Source organism: Brassica rapa, chromosome A04, assembly GCF_000309985.2.
Source record: "Brassica rapa cultivar Chiifu-401-42 chromosome A04, CAAS_Brap_v3.01, whole genome shotgun sequence".
NCBI lineage: Eukaryota > Viridiplantae > Streptophyta > Magnoliopsida > Brassicales > Brassicaceae > Brassica > Brassica rapa.
The window spans coordinates 7,748,634-7,768,905 of record NC_024798.2 but is presented as its reverse complement, the minus strand read 5'-3'; the positions used below and the strand labels follow the sequence as shown (position 1 = coordinate 7,768,905).

At 40.5% G+C, this 20,272-nt stretch overlaps 1 protein-coding gene across 1 annotated transcript; it reads right to left on the bottom strand.

Moving 5' to 3' along the window:
* Positions 1-14,457: 14,457 nt before the first annotated feature.
* On the bottom strand, positions 14,458-15,794 carry LOC103849223. The gene is made up of 3 exons (XM_009126035.2): positions 15,455-15,794; positions 15,175-15,379; positions 14,458-15,034 (listed from the first exon to the last, which is right to left on the bottom strand). The coding sequence occupies exons 1-3, from the start codon at positions 15,792-15,794 to the stop codon at positions 14,458-14,460; spliced, it is 1,122 nt and encodes a 373-aa protein (XP_009124283.2).
* Positions 15,795-20,272: the final 4,478 nt, after the last annotated feature.

The following is a 20,272-nucleotide window of genomic DNA, read 5'->3' as shown; positions in this document are numbered from 1 at the left end:
GTTTGGGTTTCGAGTAAAATTTTAATTAAAAAAACTATACTAATATTTTGGTATTTTTTTTGTTATTCAGGTCAGATTTCAGGTAAAATTTTGGGTCGTTTTCGGTATTTCAAAATTTTGGGTATTTGTTTGGATTTTCGGGTTTTTTTTTTGTTTCAGTATTATTTTGGATTTTCAGGTACTTTGAGTATTTTTCGGGTCCTAAATACCTAAACTAATCCGGACTTGTTATGTATCCAAAAACATGTCTTATTAATCTCATAATGCATGTATATATGAATAACGGATCCGGACCGATCCAGACCCGCAAATAACCAACCCGAACCTAAACCAACAATAAATAATATACCTTGTTAAGTTCAAATGTTTAGGACCCGAAATGAACTGATATGTACCCGACCTGAACACCCGATGCCCAAACCTATATTCTCTCATTATATTTTGTATACATTTTCTAAGAGTTACATTTGTTGAGCTGATGATACTTAAGGTTAGCTTGAAATATTTTTGGCTAATTTAATAGTGTAAATTTGTAAGGTTTTAAAATTTATCTTAAATAACAATTTTATTATAAGTACTTTGAATAAAAAATAAATTGAAGTAAAATATATAATTTTTAACAGATGGTTTGCTTTATTAAATTTGATTTTGTAAATATTTGAAAATATATAATATAAGATGACATGGTATAGTATGACATATGATATATGTTAATTTTTAAATGAGTTTCGAAATCTGTTAAAGTTGATAAATTTTTGAATTTAAATAGCATATCTACAATACACTACTTTTTGTTTAAAATATTTTGTAACAATATATGCTATATCTTGGTTTTAAAAACAGGGTCAAAGTATAAGAATATTAATTTTTGATTTGATTTAAATTTAAATGCTTTTGGAATAAGGTAAATTCTTAGCAAATATATGAAGGAGTTTTTTCATAATTTAAGACAGAAGTATAGAAAGGATTGACTGTATTGTTAAATAGTTGGTGGATCAAACGATTGATATAGTTTATTATATTGGGTGAAATGAGACATGTCTTGATTATGAGATTATAAGACATGTTTAGAGAAGAATATAATAAAGTATATGTGGTATATCATTTTCTACAAGAAAATGATATTGTCTAATAAATGAAAGTATATATATCGTATAACTGTTTATGTACATAACAGTGTGGCCTAATAAATATAAGTATTATACTAAATGTTTGTTAGAGAATTTTTAGGTTACGCATTGTTAGTTAAATGATATGATATGAACAAAATTATTGTTAGTTAATAAAAGGGTCCAACAACTTTGTATAAGTAGATTTTTTCAGAATGTTTCTCTTTTAATAGTATAGACTAGATCTCGATCCGCGCAACCGCGCGGGTGTTTATTTTCATTTATTTTTATAGAAATATTTTATTTTTAATTCTACATTTGTATATATTAGTATAATATACATGAGGTGTGTTTATCATTTTTTAAAACATAATAATTTTATTTTATATTTTTTTTTATTGAATTGGTTGTTTTCATATCACGTTTTTGGCTTGGAAAAGATTGATAATTATTTAATTCCTATAATGTAGTAGACATATTATTTAGTTCCTATAATCTAGAAAATAAGTTATTTAGATCTATAATAATGTAAGATTATAAATTAAATGTAACATGATTTTCTAGTAATAGGTCCATTAGGTCCATTTTAAAAAAAATCACACATGAGTCAAGGTTGTGACTTCTCTTTTAATATATAAGATTTTTGTTACCACGTTTCTCTTTACATATGAGGAGGAGCTTCTCAAAGAGTTCGAGATAGTACTTGAGCAAGAAGAAGTTATATGGTTTCAGAAGTCGCGTGAGAAGTGGGTTGTGCGTGGAGATAGGAACACTAAGTTCTTTCATATGTCGACAGTTATTAGGAGAAGGCGAAACCGAGTTGAGATGCTGAAAAATAATGAGAATCGTTGGGTTTCAGATGCTCAGGAGCTTGAGGAACTAGCGGTGAACTATTTCAGAAAGTTGTACTCACTTGAGGATGTTGATACTGACGTACAAGGATTATCGGAGAGGAGATTTGTGAGTCTCACGAGCCATGATTATGAGCTCTTGAATAAAACCTTCTCGGTTGAGGAAGTGGAGAGAGCGGTAAGAGACATGGGGAGTTTCAAAGCGCCAGGACCAGATGGTTTTCAGCCGGTGTTCTATCAGAGGTGTTGGGAGACAGTAGGGAACTCGGTGGCCAGATTTGCTACTCTCTTTTTTGAGACGGGGAAGCTCCCAGAAGATACGAATGATGCTCTAGTGGTTTTAATCCCGAAAGTGACTAAGCCGGAGAGTATTACGCAGTTTCGCCCTATAAGCCTTTGTAATGTGCTGTTCAAAATCATCACGAAGGCTATGGTAGGGAGATTGAAGGGGGTCATGAAGAAATTAATAGGTCCTGCTCAGTCCAGTTTCATTCCGGGCAGGCTCAGTGCTGATAATATTGTGGTGGTTCAAGAGGCTGTACATTCGATGAGAAGAAAGAAGGGGCGAAAGGGTTGGATGTTATTAAAGTTGGATTTGGAGAAAGCTTATGATAGATTGAGATGGGACTTTCTGGAGGATACGCTCAGGGCTGCTGGCTTGTCAGAGGTTTGGGTGAGAAGGGTTATGGAATGTGTCTCTGGTCCTTCGATGTGTATTTTGTGGAATGGAGAAAAAACCGAATCGTTCAAGCCATCAAGAGGTCTCAGGCAAGGTGATCCCTTGTCACCGTACTTGTTTGTGCTATGTATGGAGAGGCTCTGTCATTTGATTGAGGAAGCGGTGGAAGAGAAGAGATGGAAGCCTATAAAGCTGTCGAGAGGTGGTCCGGAACTATCACATATTTGTTTCGCAGATGACCTTATTCTCTTTGCTGAAGCATCAGTGACGCAAGTAAGAGTGATAAGGAAGGTGCTGGAGAAGTTTTGCAAAGCTTCGGGGCAGAAAGTAAGCCTTCCGAAATCCAAAATTTTCTTTTCCAACAACGTTACTACAGAAAGAGGGGAAAGAATAAGCCGGGCAAGTGGTATTGCTGCAACAAGGGATTTGGGAAAATACTTGGGGATGCCGATCTTGCAGAAGAGAATAAACAAAGATACGTTTGGGGAGGTCCTTGAGAAAGTTGCCTCACGACTATCAGGTTGGAAGAAGCAGACTCTAAGCCTTGCAGGAAGGGTAACCATGACAAAGGCGGTTCTATCATCAATACCGGTGCACACGATGAGTACGATAAACTTGCCAGTGAGTACACTTGAGAAACTGGATAGTTTATCAAGAAGCTTTGTGTGGGGTAGTGGTCAACACTTGGTCTCATGGGAGAAGATCTGCAAACCGAAGGCTGAGGGAGGTCTTGGGATTAGGGGGTCGAGAGACATGAATAAAGCTCTGATAGCTAAGGTGGGATGGCGGCTGCTGCGTGATACCGAAAGTTTATGGGCTCGAGTTCTTCGCAGTAAGTATAATGTGGGTAGCATCCATGATCTATCTTGGACGGGAAGGCGTAGTAATGGCTCCTCCACTTGGAGTAGTGTGGTTTTGGGGATTAGGGAGGTGGTAATGACAGGACACAGCTGGGCTATTGGAAATGGACGAGACATTAAGTTTTGGACAGACAGATGGCTCTCAAACCAACCTCTCAGCTCAGTTACGATTGGAGAACTACCAGAGGGATATGAGGATGTTACAGTCAGGGAAATGTGGGTTGTAGGTGGAGGATGGGATCTAGCTCACATTGCTCCTCTTGTAACTGATGAGACACGATTAGAGCTTGCGGCCGTAGTGGTGGACACGGTTAATGATAGTGAGGATCGGTTAGCTTGGAGCCAGACTAATAATGGACAGTTCACTGTGAAGTCTGCTTATGCTCTGATCACGCGAGATGATACTCCAAGACCAAATATGGAGTATCTCTTTCGACGCATGTGGCATGTTGTGGCTCCTGAGAGAGTGAGAATGTTTCTCTGGTTAGTTGGAAACCAAGCGATCATGACAAATGCCGAACGTTACAGACGGCATTTAAGTGGAACTGATGTGTGTCAAGTGTGCAAAGGAGGAATTGAGACGATCCTACATGTTCTTAGAGACTGTCCTGCGATGAGAGGAATATGGGATCGGTTTGTTCCAGCTGTGAAGAGGCAAACTTTCTTTTCTATGCCGTTACTTGAATGGCTCTACAAAAACTTGAGTGACAATGGAACAGGGAGCGAGATTCCGTGGCCTACGACCTTTGCGTTGGCGGTGTGGTGGGGTTGGAAGTGGAGATGTGGAAATATCTTTGGTAAGAATAGTCTCTGGAGAGATAGAGTTGGATTCTTAAGGAATTTGGCTAAGGAAGTGATGTCAGCAAATGAGGCTGAGAAAGGCAATTCTAATGTTGATCATAGAACTGAAAGGATGGTGGGATGGGCACCCCCTCGGAGTGGGTGGATGAAGCTTAATACAGATGGGTCGTCTCATGGAAATCCAGGGGCTGCAACTGCGGGTGGGGTGTTGCGGAATGGTGAAGGGGAGTGGTGTGGTGGTTTTGCTCTAAATATAGGGAGATGTGGAGCTCTGTTGGCAGAACTTTGGGGAGTTTATTATGGGCTCGTAGCTGCTTGGGAGAAAGGGATTAGGAGGTTGGAGTTAGAAGTTGATTCTCAGGTGGTAGTAGAGTTTCTTACGATAGGGATTGGAGACACTCACTCTCTGTCTTTCCTGGTACGAATGTGCCATGGCTTACTGAAAAAGGACTGGTTGGTCCATATTGTTCATGTGTATAGGGAAGCAAACCGCTTAGCTGATGGTTTAGCTAACCTAGCATTTTCTCTTCCGTTTGGCTTTCATAGATTAGATGAGACACCGATAGAGGTGGTTGTTTTATTGCAGGAGGATGTTGTTGGACCCCCTCGGCCACGACTAACTCACTTGTAATCTGAAGTTTGTTTTTGAATAAAGTTTGGGAGTTTCTCCCAGTTTCCTACCAAAAAAAAAAAATGATTACAACTGTTTCCATATAAAACTCTCAATTCTTATCAAGAATCAAACGTGTCGGTAGCGCTAACCATCATTTTTATTTAGTAACTGTTAATGTTGGTGTCTTTTTAAAAATAAAATTAAAAAACTGTTAACCTTGGTGTTCTCTTTATTGACAGTTTTTAAAGTAACCAAGAACAAATGTGTAACCCAATATCCTAGTTCTAAGCGTTGAACACAATAGCTCTAATAAAGAGTTCTTCCTTTATTAATATTTAGAAAACTTCTCAAAAACTAAACACAAGCTATTATCTTTCTTGTGAGATCATCTTACATTAAATCTCCTTATATAGGTAATATGGCTCCTTAACTTAACCTATTACACAATAAATTAGGTCTTTCCTTTTTCTAATTCTTAATAGTTTTAGTTATCCTAATTACACTTAAGGATAACTTCCTTTTTTTTTTTTTGGTCAACAGCTTTTCATTCAACTAATAAAAGCTTACATATTGTTTTGCAACATAAGAGAAGCAAGAGCATTTTTTGCAAGGTTATCCGCTACAAGGTTTGCAGAGCGCGGAATTAACACAAAAGATAAAGATGTGAAGAGAGGAATGAGGTGACTAATATCGCATAGAAGTCCCGCTATCTCGTTCAACACCGACCCTGATCGCAGGGCAGAGATGAGGACGCTTGAGTCCGATAGAATCTGGAGCCTTGAAAACCCCTCTTTTGATGCTTCCTGCATCGCCTTCCGAATTGCTAGAGCCTCCGCTATAAGAGCTGATCCGACAAAGCTGCGCGACCCCGCGCCTTGGATCTCCACATGGGTCTCCTTATCCTGTATAAACCATCCAAATCCAGCACATTGAGACTCAACATTCCAAGCCCCATCCACCGAACAAGTCGGGACCTCAGACACAATCTTTTCTGCATTGCTGCGCAAAGGGAGTTCAATTGTTTCTGGTTTTATCTTAGCAGCTTCCCATTCTTTAGCATCTCGAACTGCTTTGGAGAGAGTCTCTTCCGCTGTGTACAGCTTATCCTCAAACAGTCTCTTGTTCCTTGCTGTCCAAAGGTTCCAAAGGATCCAAGGGGACAGGGGGGAACAACACAGACCTGACGGCGGGAGATTTAGAACCTTGGGGATAAGGGACAATAGCTGCTGTAGAGAGCCCAAAGGGAAGGCCTGAGCTTGGGAGCCAGGGAGAAAAAATGGAGCGAGCTCCCATGTTCGTTGAGCAAAAGGACAGTGCATGAGAACATGTTCAACAGTTTCCAGCATCCCACAAACCTTACACGCAGGAGCAACTTCCACTCCACGTCTGATCAGAAGCTCCGCGACAGGTAGGGCACTGTTCAGAGCTCTCCAAATGAAATGTTGGATCTTCCCTGGAGCGTCTAGTTTCCAGACATGTTTGATCCAATCAAAACCAAGCGGGTTCGGTTGATGTTCTATTAGATTGGTCATCCTATAGCCAGACTTGGTGGTGTAGTTACCTTTGCTCTCTCCTAACCACACCAATTTATCAGGAGGTTTTTTGGAACGGGGGAATAGCTGCCTGATAACTTCCTCATAATGAGGTAAATGGAGCCGCACCAAAGGTAAATTCCATTCATTCGAGTCCGGTAATAGCAAGTCTTGGACTTTAAGGTGCTGGTTTGTCCTTGTTGGGGGTCCAATGGGCGTCAGCGATTTTGAAGTGGAGAGCCAAGGGCTGGACCAAACATTGATACTGGCTCCATCTCCTACCAAGTAGCCCAACCCCTTTTCAAGAACCTCTTTCCCTGCCATTATCCCTGTCCAACCATGTGACGCTGCCTGTTTAGGGGTGCTCTCCATAAAGGAGCATTCTGAGAAATACTTTCCTTTCAGCACTTGGGACAGTAAAGCTTCGGGGTTGTTCATAATGCGCCATCCCAATTTAGCTAGGAGGACATCATTGAAAGAATCAATCTTCTTAAAGCCGAGGCCCCCCATACATTTTGGCGTTGCCATTCGATCCCAAGCAACCCACGCAACCTTCCGTTTATCAGGTGCACTATCCCACCAAAATCTTGTCAAGATTGATTGGATGCGCTTACAGACTGACTTAGGGATTTTGAAGCTTTGCATAGAGAAGTTGGGGAGAGTTGATAGGACTGTTTGCAGCATCACATGCTTTCCCGCACCCGATAAGAACTTCGTCGGCCATGCTTGGGAGCGTTGGCGTATCTTGTCCACCAGTCCTGTAAAAACATCCCCCTTCTTGCGTCCAAAATTTTCAGGTAACCCTAGGTATTTGCTCATACCACCTTCCTTCTCTATGCCAATAAATGTTTTAACTCTACGCATGATCGACTCTGGCGTTTTCGAAGAGAAGGATATTGTTGACTTGTTCAGGTTTATGCACTGCCCTGAGCAGTTCTCGTATCTCTTCAAAATCCTCATTAGAGAGGTACAGCTCTTCACATTGGTACTACTGAAAAAGACTGTATCATCAGCAAACAATAAATGGTTGATGAAAGGGCTTCTTCGAGCCACTTGTAGTCCCTTCAGTCGCCCATTTTGTTGTTCCTTCAGGCACAGTCCCGTGAGTACCTCAGCACACAGAATAAACAGGTACGGGGACAGCGGGTCTCCTTGCCGTAGCCCTCTGTTCGGTTGAACTTTACCAAACGGTGCACCATTGATGAGGTATGCATACGAAACAGTGGAGACACATTCCATCACCCAATTCACCCACACCGAGTCAAAGCCTAGCTGGTGGAGGACTTTGGCTAGGAAAGCCCACTCAATTCTGTCGTACGCTTTGCTCATGTCGGTTTTGATCACCATGGAGCATCTCTTTGAGGCTTCAGAAACCTTTAGATAGTGCAGGTTTTCGTGAGTGATAAGGATGTTGTCCGTAATAGCACGCCCCGGGACAAAAGCTGATTGCTGCTTGGACACGATGTGATCAAGGAACTTCTGGAGACGAAGGGTTAGTATCTTTGCTATGATCTTGTAGCGCACATTGCAGAGCGCTATGGGACGGAACTCTGAGGGGCTCTTTGCACCAGGGACCTTAGGGAGTAGACAAATATGCGTTTCATTGACTTTTGGATCCAGTTTTCCAGTCAGGAAAAAGTCCCGCACCTCCCTACAGATGTCCTCCCCTATCACTTCCCAAAAGGAATGATAAAACCCTGCGGAGAAACCATCTGGTCCTGGCGCCTTATCAGTGTTGATTTGCTTCACTGCGCAGAGAATCTCCGTATCCGTTGGGATTGTCGTGAGAATTTGATTGGTCTCCGGGGAAATACGCCTTGAGATGGCTTCTTCAACAGCCTCCAGACCACCAGTGCCATTAGATGTAAAGAGTTTGGTATAGTAGTGTTCAAAGACTTTACCGATCTCAGTCTCCTCATGGAAAGGTATGCCAGCTTCATCTTCAATGGTGGTTAGGCGATTATAGGATCTCCTTCCTTTTGTTACAGCATGGAAGTAGGCGCTGTTCCTGTCTCCTCCTTGTAGCCATTGCACCCTACTTCTTTGACGCCAATACAATTCCTCCTCCTTGTATGCTTTGCTGAGGGCTAGGGAGAGCTCCCTGATGATTTCCGGGGATGGGTCTCCACAGGAAAGATGCTCCTCCAATCTAGACTGGAGATCAATAATAGCTTTTGCACTATTCTCCTTCTTGGTTTTAAACCATTTGATTAGTTCCTCACGACAACGCTTTATCTTATTTTCCACCTGCTCAAGTACATCTTTCTGCCAGGCTTCTTCTATCACTTTGCATGCCTCTGGCATATCCTTGATGCTTCGATCGTACCTGAACAAGCGCCTCCTCTTAGGCTTGGATGAATCCAAGTAGGTCACCAGAGGCCTATGGTCAGAGCCCTCAAAACGGAGGTAATCACTGCGGCCAGCAGGGAACATATCAAACCAAGCGCAGTTTGCTAACGCACGGTCCAACCTGGCTCGGATGAAGTGTGTACATCGTTGCCCCCTCCACGAAAGGGGGTTGCCTACATGCTTCACATCCCACAAGCCATTTTCCGACACAAAGCTTCGAAAGGGGATAAAGGACCCCTCACATCTCTCTGGTCCCCCGACCTTCTCCACATTGTCTAGGATGTCATTAAAGTCCCCTGACAGAAGCCAGGCAGTATCTCTGTCTCGCCCAAGCTGGGAAATGGATTCCCAATACGCAGCTCTATTTTCTTGTTGAGGCATCCCATATATAAAAGTGACATGAAACTCAGTATTTTTTACCTTCAGTTTGGTGTCAATGAAGTGCGGGGTCGCTTCAAGAATACTGATGTCAATGTCTGCTTTCCAAAAGAGAGCCAAGCCTCCGCTGAGGCCAATTGGTGGGACTGTGAGGTGGTGATCATATCGGAGACTCTGGAGCTCAGAAAGCACAAACTCATCTTGATTTTTGGTCTCCATTAGAAAGAGAATATCCGGGTTTATTGTCTTTTTTATTTCCCGGATTCTTGGAACTGTCAAGTCACCTCCCAAACCTTGACAGTTCCAGCAGGCTAGAGCTAAGGAATCGGGTTTTGCGGGGGCCGAAAATCCGCCCTTCGCTTCCTTGTTGCTGGGACATGCACCATTGATGGTGGGTCGTGCGCCTGAGGACCAGGTAAGTCTTCATTTCCACTCCTTTCCACACATAGTTTCTTGCGGGGTGGATTAGTGGAGCGAGCTGTCATCTGTTTCGAAAGGCGCGTACTTTGGAGAGGACTTCTATTCACTTTTGCTCTGGTTGCTCTCTTCCCTTGAGCTGCTGGATTAGCAGTGGTTCCTTTCTTTGCCGATGCTTTGCTTGCAGCTTTCTTTTTACTTGAGGATGCTTGATTAGTTTTGGTTTTTGTGCCTACAGGAGAGCCAATTTGCAGAGTAGCAGGGACTCTCTGACCAGACACAGGGTGGTCCCTAGCCGGTGACTGGTTCTGTTTGCTACCCGCACTCCCTTCATTAAGTTTATTACGAAGGTCGCCTTGCTCATAGTTGACCTCAACATCTTGCAGCCGTGCAATCAATGATGTTGAGAGGCCACCAGACCTCTGGGGTTCCTGATGGGGGCGCTCAATTCTCTCCAGCGCTGATCTTCTCTCTGAGGAGTGGCTGTTAATCTCACCACGTTCCGGAATAACCGGTAGTTCCATAGGCTCCCTGGCTGGATTCGGGGGAGGGGTCCTTGAAGACTGAGAATATTGAGGACGATCCCCATGAGGGTTGTATTCTCTCGAAGAGTGGGTGGAGGAACGGTCTCTTAGCTCCCTTCTCTCAAATGTCGGCCTCCTGTCCTGGGCTCTCCCTACAGCTCTTGAATCATAAGATGATTGGTGTCGCGTATAGTCATGGTAAGGTCTTCTTTCCGGATAACTTGGTCGAGAGGTAGTTGATCTTTGAGATACCGCGTGATCATCTCTAGGAAGGGAACCCGAGTTCCTCATTTGGCTTGTCGGAGCTCGTCGGTTGTCCTGCCGTCTTCGGTGATCCTCTAGACTCCTCAGCGTATTTTGCTGGCTTATTCCCAACTCGTGGGTAGATGATCTTGTCGAGACTGGTTTACTAGGGCAGTCATCCTCCTCATGGAAGAGAGAGTAGCAGTAGAAACAGTGTTTCTGCAGATTTTCGTACTCCAAGTCCACATTGAAGACTTCACCAGATTGAAGTTGGACCGGAAGTTGCATCTCCAGGCTTTTTAGACAATCAATATCCACACGAACTCTGCCTTGGGGAATGTCCTCATCCATGTGGACACCAAGCGCTTTCCCAATAGTTTCTAGGATCGGGAAGGTCCAGAAGTGGAGGGGCAGGCCGTGAATATTAATCCAGAATGGAGTACGCCTGGGAAAAGAGTTTGAGACGATTGGCTCCCATCGTTGTAGGATGATCATCCACCTTTTGTAGTGGAAAGGTGCTCGCCGCATTACAGATAACAAGGCATCCTCTGTCTCAAATTTGACTTGAAACAAGTCTGGTCCTAGAGTTCTTCCTGTGACAGCGGTTTCGAGGTTCCAGAATTGGATTAGCCAGTCCAGGACCCACTGGGGTTTTTGGATCGATGGTTTGGTGACCCGACCTAAGAGAGTGAGCTTGTTGTCTTCGATGAGTTCCGAGTTGTCACTTGACGGGAGTAGAATTGGGGCTCTTCTACCTTGCGAAGAGGGTTTCCGTGTTGGGGTTCTAGAAGCCTCAGACACCCACTTTCCTTTTTCGGATCTTGAATACCGGTTCGACATGTTGATGTAGGATGCACTATCTAAAGAGCTGGGTTGAATCCTCACTGCGAGGTAACGACAAGGTGGTCCGTAGAGACTGAGTGTGGAAGCTCACACTGACGAGAGAGGAAATTGTCCTCCGGTCCTCAGCGTCGAGGTAAAGAAGCTGGTATGTTTAGTTTATGAAGTTTTCGTCAAACAAAGCTCCCAGATCTGCCATGGGTTTCATTCCAGATTCCATTTTTACACCGTACAAAGAAACCACCATAAAAGGGGAAATCGATTGACCCAAAAACCTTCACACCGGAAAGAAGTTGCGGTGGTTGTCGGAGCTACAGGACGGAGGTGCTAAGGCGGGGAGCGGATGCGATCGAACTAGATCTGAGGAGTGCGCTTGTCTGGGGAATTGGGCCTGGGAGAGATTTCAAAAACGCGTGCATCTCAATCGCTTCATTAATTCATTTAAGGATAACTTCCTTTTCTAGTTATCTTAATTACACTGAAGGATAACTTCCTTTTCTTCATGACTTTATTTTTAGCAATGTTGAAGCTTATCTCTAACATTCTCCCCCTTAAGCTTCAAGCTTCCATTGCTAAGATCTTGAACTCGAATCAGCTTCCTCATCTCTTTGAACTTTATTCTTGCCAACGCCTTGGTCAAGATGTCTGCGCCTTGAACACTTCCTGCAATGTGTTCAACGTCGATCTGCTCCTTCTCAACACATTCCCAAATAAAATGATATCGTTTGTGAATGTGTTTGCTTCGACGGTGGAACACTGTATTCTTGGCGAGTGCAATAGCAGATTTGTTGTCAACATATAATGTCGTCTTCACGCACTTCCTTCCCGTGATTTCACTCAACAATTCTAGAAACCATATCGCTTGCTTCGCAGCTTCCGTTGCAGCCATGAATTCAGCTTCACAGGATGACAAAGCCATTGTTTCTTGCTTCTGAGAACACCATGTTATTGGTGTTTTATCATAGCAATACAGATGTCCTGTCGTGCTCCTTCCATCGTCTTGATCCGTATTGTGACTGATGTCGCTGTATCCAATGAGTCTTTGAGGTCCTCCATGCTTAAACACCAAACCATATCTGATTGTGCCTCGCACATACATTAGCACCTGCTTCAATGCATTGCCATGTGACTCACAGGGAGAATGCATGTACCTACTTAACATTCCAACCAAGAATGATAAGGCTGGTCTTGTGTGCAAGAGGTTTCTCAGACATCCAATCTTTCGCCTGTAGAGAGTTGCATCAATCTCGGCTTCTTCAAGCGCTTTAGACAGCTTCAGACCAAATTCCATAGGTATGTGAGTTGGGTTGCAAGTGTCCAACCTTGCTTCCACTAATATCCTTTGCGCATATGCTTCTTGCTTGATCTCAATTTTTTGAGCTCTGCTTCACTTCAATGCCAAGATAATATGTGAGTCTTCCAAGATCAGACATCTCAAACTGTCGAGACATAGATTCCTTGAACTCCATGATTGTCTTCAAAGAGTTTCCGGTGACAAAAAGATCATCCACATAGATGGCAAGTATCAGTATTTTGCTTCCTTCTTCCTTTCGGTATACTGAACTTTTTTTGGAGCACTTCTGAAACTTTAATCCTTTCAATACTTGATCAAGCTCCGTGTTCTAGGCTCGTAGAGCTTGCCTTAGTCTGTATAAAGCCTTTCGAAGTTTGAAAACTTTATGTTCTTCTCCCTTATTTTCAAATCCTTTAGGCTGAGATACGTACACATCTTCTGTCAATTCTCCATGTAAGAGCGCTGTCTTCACGTCCAAGTGATGGATTTCCCATCCGTTTGCAGCAGCTAAACCGAATAGCAATCTGATCGTCTCAATACGAGCAACTGGTGCAAACACCTCTTCAAAGTTGATACCATGTTCTTGAACATATCCTTTAGCCACGAGTCTTGACTTATACTTGTTGATTGAGCCATATGCATTCCTTTTGATCTTAAAGATCTACTTGAGGCCAATAACCTTGACTCTGGCTGGTTTGTCTACTAACACCCATGTCTCATTCTCCTCAATAGAATCAATCTCGTATGTGCAAGCTTTTATCCATTGAACAAGTTTGCTGGCTTCTTGAAAGTTGATTGGTTCGTCACTGAGTGCAAGAAGTAGAAACTCTCACTCTATGTCGGCCAGTAATACATAGTCTTCAAGATAGTTAGGACGAGTTGATTGATGTGTTGAGCGCCTAGGTTGTGGTTCGATTTGTTCAACTTTTGGATTGACTTGAACAAGTTCTGGTTGATGCGCTTCAGTCTCTTTAGCAGCAGGTTCTTCCTGTTGAGTTCCAACCACGAATGGACCCTGTCCATCGTCTGTTGTAGTACCCCATGACATCCTAAACATACCAGGTTCGCTATGTTCTTCCTTGTTAGCTCCCTTCCAATTCCAACACTCCTTCTCATTAAAGATCACATCTCGACTTACAACTATTCTTCTAGAGCTCGGATTGTAGAGTCGATAAGCTTTAGATCCAGGTTCAATGCCAAGATGAACCAGTGCTTATGATCTATCATCAAGTTTCTTGAGCTATCCAGAGTCGACATTGGCGTGTGCAAGACACCTAAACACCCTGATATGCCCTATGCTCGGTTTCTTTCCTGTCAAGCATTCGTGTGGAGTCTGATTCTTCAAAGCTCTAGTGGGAACTCGGTTAATCAGATATGTGGCATGACGAACTGCTTCTCCCCATAAATAATTAGGAACACTCATAGCCTTTAGAATGCTTCTTGTCATCTCCATGAGTGTGCGATTTCTCCTATCGACCATTCCGTTTTGTTGTGGGGTATATGGAGATGTGAGATGACATCTTATACCACTGTTGTTGCAGAATTCTTGAAACTCTTGATGTAAACTCACCACCTCTACCTGTATGTAGTGTTACAATCTCTTTGTTGACTTCCTTCTCAACCAGTTTCTTGAATTCTTTGAACTTTTCAAACGCATATCCCTTCTCCTTTAGTAAGATCGACCACATATACCTTGTGCAATCATCAATTATCACAAAGATATACAGGTTCTGTGAAAGTGTAGATGGTGAGATAAGACCACACAAGCTTGCGTGTAGGAGTTCCAACGCATGCGACGATCTGTACGATGTAGCCTTTGGAAAAGCTTGTCGCGCTTGCTTCCCAACCAAGCATGAGTCGCATAGTTGTTTCTCATCTTGAATCTCTGGCAACCCGTGTACCATCTCATGTGTCGCCATGAACCTTATAGTTTTGAAACTAATGTGTCCGAGCCTAGCATGCCATCTCTAAGTATCTTCTTCCATTCTCGTGTGCAAACAGGCTGGTCCACCAACTTCAAGTCGCAACTTGTACAGTCGGTTAGGCGACCTTAACACTTTCACCAGTAGTCTTCCATTAGTGTCTTTCAGTGTTAGGTAGTTATCCATCATCCTAACATCACACCCTTGTTCAGTAGCTTGTCCCAAGCTTAATATGTTGCTTCTTAGGTCTGGAATGTAGTATATGTCAGTCAAGAGTCTATGTTCCCCTGTCTTTGCTTCAAACAATATTGACCGTTTGCCATTAATGTCGACACAAGAACCATCTCCGAATTTCACCTTTCCTTTGATGCTTTCATTAAATTCAAAGAAGTATGATCTCTCGCCTGTCATATGGTTACTTGCTCCATTATCCAAGTACCACATTCCATCTTCTCTTTTGTTTTGTACCAGTGTCTTCGGTATAACATTCTCCTCGTTGAGAAACACCATCTCGTGCATATACAAAGTGGCATCAGCTTCCTCTATATCTGCTTTGTTTAGCTCTTGGTCGTCTTGTTCCTCCTCTGGACAAGCAGAGGCGAAGTGGCCTTTCTTCTTGCAACTGTAACATGTAATCTAAGAGTAGTCATTCTTTCCTTTGCTTCTCTCTTTGTGTTGCGCCCTCTTCCTCTATTTCATCGACCACGATTCCAACCTCTACCTCTACCTCTTGAGCTGTATGATTGATTGGAGTCCGTGTACAGAAGGTTCTTTTGTGTCTCCTGTGTATCTTCTTCCTGAATCCGTTCTTCATACGCGTTGTGTCTCCCAACAATATCTTCGAAATTCGTTTTATTCAGATCGAGAACTTGTTCAAGTGACGCTATGATCTGAATATACTTGCTTCGCGGTAAACTGTTCAGGCACTTCTTTACCAGCTTAGGTTCTTCCATTGCATGACCTAACGCTGCAGATTTTGAGGCCAATTATGATATCTTGCCAGTAAAGATATCTATTGAGTCTGTGTCTTTCATCCTTAGACGTTCAAACTCATTCATCAAGGTCTGAAGGCGAGCTTCCTTTATGCGTTCAGCACCAAGATTTCTTGACTTCACGGTTTCCCAGATTTCTTTAGAGGAGTCGACTTCACCAACTTGCAATATTAGGTTTTTTGGAATCGATTGGAATAGGAGAGCAATAGCGATATCCTTCTTCTCTTCATCGTTTGTTCTTGGTTCAATTGATTCCCAAACCTTGTGTACTCGCAGTAACACCTTCATTCTCGTCGCCCATACCGTGTAGTTCGTTGAAGATAACATCGGGCAGACCACCGTGGAAGGCACGGCTTCCATTATCTTCGATGTTGATTTTGAATCACTCATTCCTTCGGTGAAACTTCTTCAATGAATCAAACATGGAGCTCTGATACCAAATAAAGTAACCAAGAACAAAGGTGTAACCCAATACGAGAACACGTTCAACCCTAGTTCTAGGCGTTGAACCCAATAGCTCTAATAAAGAGTTCTTCCTTTTTTAATGTTTAGAAAACTTCTCAAAAAGTAAACACAAGCTATCTTACATTAGATCTCCTTATATAGGTAATAGGGCTCCTTAACTTAACCTATTACACAATGAATTAGGTCTTTCCTTCTCCTAATTCTTAATAGCTTTAGTTATCTTAATTACACTTAAGGATAACTTCATTTTCTAGTTATCCTAATTACACTTAAGGATAACTTCCTTTTCTTCATAACTTTCTTTTTAGCAATGTTGAAGCTTATCTCCAACAGTTTTTAGATTCAGAAAAACTGGGTCCCGCTTATTAGAAATCAAATCGGTATTTACAAAAAAAGTATGTAGTAAGCACAGAACAGTTTATGAAATATAAGTAAAGAGCCAGTGGCACAAAAGTAATATACCAAAATTGTCGTAGGGGTAAATATTAGCAATGATCATGAATTAATAATATTGATTTATGCTATTTTTCTCTTATTCTTAATGGTTTCATCTCTTCATCATTTTTCTGGATTTTGAGTGAAGCAAAAATTATTAATATAACTTTTTGACTAATTTTAATTCAAGTTCACTTTTCTCTTCTTCTCGAATTAATATTGTCTTATTCTTTTTATATGATCCAGCTTGAAGTTCTTTTATGGATTGAAGACGAAGGAACAGTAAGGTTGCACATATAGAGTTAAAAAATCAGACCATGCATGGAAATACTAAATAATTGTTTTACCACTTTTCTTTCAGTTTGTTCATTGTTATTGAGTTTCCTTTTGTTTATTATTGATTTGTAGTCATGGGGCAAAAGAAAGACAGCTTATGTGATTTCACAGGCTTTCTAGACCCAAAGACTAATTACGAAGAGGTCTACAGAAATTCAGATTTTTTTGCCACTTAAGGAGTCTATAGGTGGCCAAGGGAAATCAAACCCAGTGCAGAAGATTAAGCTGAAATCCCTTTATCACTAGGCCAAAACCACTTGGTTGAAAGACAGCTTATGTTGCCATTAAGGAACATGAAGATCACATATTGATGGTGCTGCGAACGAGACTCGGGTAATATTGTAAACACAAATATTGTAGTTTATTATATGAGGCAAAATCATGGTTTTCTACATATTCAAAATTGATGTTAAATTTCTATAATAAAAAAAAAATCTCGTACGGGACCAATACTAGTGTGTGTGTATATAAATATTAGAAATAAATTTATTCATAATTGAACTCCAACTGTAATTGTCAAAACATAAAAACATCAATATTAACCCAAACCAAAAATATATATTACACTAAGTATTTAAGTTAATTATTCTTGTAATAGATCATTATTTTAAGTACTAAATAATATCTCAGTGTATTTTGGATATGTATTAGGGATTGAACGGACTGGTACAAGTTCTTTTTGGGAATTTTAAATTTTTGGGTTTATTGGATATCTATTTGAGTTCGGGTTTGGTTCGGACAAAACCCATGACTTGGAATACCGTAAAACAAAATCTATTTGGTGTTTATTGCGTCGATTTTGATTCAAATTTTCGAAATCAGCTTATTTGTCTAGAAGCTAAAAGAATATTCTGGCTACCAGCTTTACAAATTCATTTACAAAATCAATGTCCCACCATTTCTTGTGGAAGCATTGTGGCCTAGTGTTCAAAGTTTAAAGGCTTTTACACCAGGTTTGAGATTTGATTTTCAGATGAAGCACAATTTCTTGCAGATTATAGGATGAGGTTCCAAAGTACTGTAGGCAGAATCAAATCTCGATGATGTCATACATGCAGAACTGACTGTTGATCCAAGTATTATGGGGAGAGCTACATCGAGGAATCGCTGTTTGTGAAGTTGTTCACCATGTTCGCATATGCTGGAGGTAGTTGATCTATCATATATATAATAAAATAAATATTATATGATGATGCAATACAATTTGACCAGTGTTAAAAACTCGGTTTAACTAAATGGATAGTTGACAAAAAAAAGTTTCTCTATTAACACTCTTGAACACACCTAACTTTAACTTTTTAATCTAAGGATATAGAGTTATTGGAAAACTACGTTGCCCAAGCGGTCCTATCAGAGCCGTGCTTACCATTGTAGAAAAAAAGGCAGCAGCCTCAGGCCCCCTATCATTAAATCAAAATATAGGGCCTCATTTTATATATTCAACACACTAGTTTATTGTTGTTATAACTGTTTGCATACATATTTTTGTATGAAATTTGACTGTTGATACACATTTCAGTTTATGTTATTTTTGACTTTAATTATGAACATATTAATAATATCTATCATTCAGTTATTTGTAAAACATACACAAAAAATTTTGAAAACCTATTTTTAAAATCAAAATTGCCTTAGGCTCCATGAAACCTTCGCACGGCACTGGGTCCTATTGATACAGGTCTTGACCATAAGTCCATTTCTACATTAAGATTGTTATACACAAAATGGCATGTATATAGTCAAATCGAAGTATTATGTTTCTAGGAATATATTTAGCTTGTAACCATTGTGTATTGAGAACCTACATTACAAAACTTTAAATCTTTGCTAGGAAAGTTAAAGCCTAGCAGAAAATTTGTTATTTTATATGGCAAGCTATATCAAGACATTTAATTGTAACTTTGAAATTTTTCATACCATCAATGGATGTGATAATCATTGTTCCAAATACGGAGCATATGATAAATGAGAAAACCGTCATTTAAATCCCGAACTTTCAAAAATAAATTAAACAAAGCTCCAACTTTTAAGCAAATCAAATAAATACTAAACTTTTTTAAAAATTCCAAATTAATCTTAAACTTCAATTGACTCAGCTTTTTTAGTCATGTAGAAGTCAAACGTTAATTAGACGTAAGCCTCTGTTAAATAGTAGGAATTATGCTCGAGTCGTGAACCCTAATTCCCATAACCAACTAAATCTTATAAAATTTCCAGTGATTGCAGAGAGAAAGAAGGTGAAGATCTTGGGGACTTTGAAAATATTGATGATGCAGAAGAATAAGCTTGTAACGAGACGAGCTAAAACACACCGTGAGAAGAATGGACATGATCAGTGTGACACGTCACTGGCCATGCCAGCTAAGTGAGAGAGAGTAACAAGAAGTACAAAAACAGAGTATGCTTTCACTTGGAGAATTATCCAAGAAAATAGATCGTGAGTTTGTTAGAGTTTTGTTATCTTTTTTTTTTTGGTAAAAGTTTTGTTCATCTTTGTTCTGAGTTCTTGATACTCCTTAATGGAGTTCTCTCATTGTTGTTTTTGAGTTGATTCTTCATATATACTCTTGGGAAGTGTGAGAAATGGTATTTCGTGTCATGAACGTTATCCATTATTGTGTTGTTGAAGCTTTCATACGGACCGTATCAGAAACTCACGAGCCTTATTTTAACTTGGTGAAAAGGAAAAATAAATATTTCTGCAATTAAGGATTGCAGTCCACAAAGAAGGAAAACACTTAGTTTTATTGAGTCACCAAAACTCACTGTTTTTACTATTTAACAGACGTAAACGTCTAATTAAAGTTTGACTTGTACATGACTAAAAAGGCTGAGTCAATAGAGAAGTTTAGGATTATTTCGGAATTTTTAAAAAAGTTTAGCATTTATTTGGCTTACTTAAAAGTTGGAGCTTTGTTTAGTTTATTTTTGAAAGTTCGGGATTTAAATGACGGTTTTCCCTATGATAAATCCATTAATTATGATATTTTTGAGTGTTTTCCAGCTTTACAAATATGGATCTTAGCAGCAACATCTTCTTTTCCGTTGGTATCTCCTAGTATGAGTGCATATATATGGATAATTTTTTTCTCGTGTAAGAATGACATTGAAGATAAATAGATATAAATCCTTACCTATTGAAAATCTGGTATATTTGGAAAGTGCAAAGTTATAAATTGTTCAAAGGAAACAACAAAGGTTCCTCAGATATTGTTAGATATGTGGAAGCGAAATGTTAATCATGGTTTGAGACTAATAGTAAAAATATAGATATACCTGAAAAATGACAAAATCAATCATATATCCCAGCCGTAAGCTTACATAAAACTTGTATGGTTGGATCATGGACACTGGACACATAGCTCATCTTAATGATTTTGGATGGGTTTGGACAAACTCTACAGAGCAATTTCAACTTTTGGAAGCTAAAAAAGTGTCACTAATACATACAAAGCTTGTTATTCTTTCTCGGGACAGAATGCATAGTTTCCTGTTCATGACTAGTGATCTTTTGATTTATTCGGTCATACATCTTTTTTTTTTTCCATTCATCTCCACTTGTTTAGAGTTTCAAAAATTATTATTTAATTTTTTTGCGGCATCACAAAGAATTATGGCTGTAACTGGTTGTT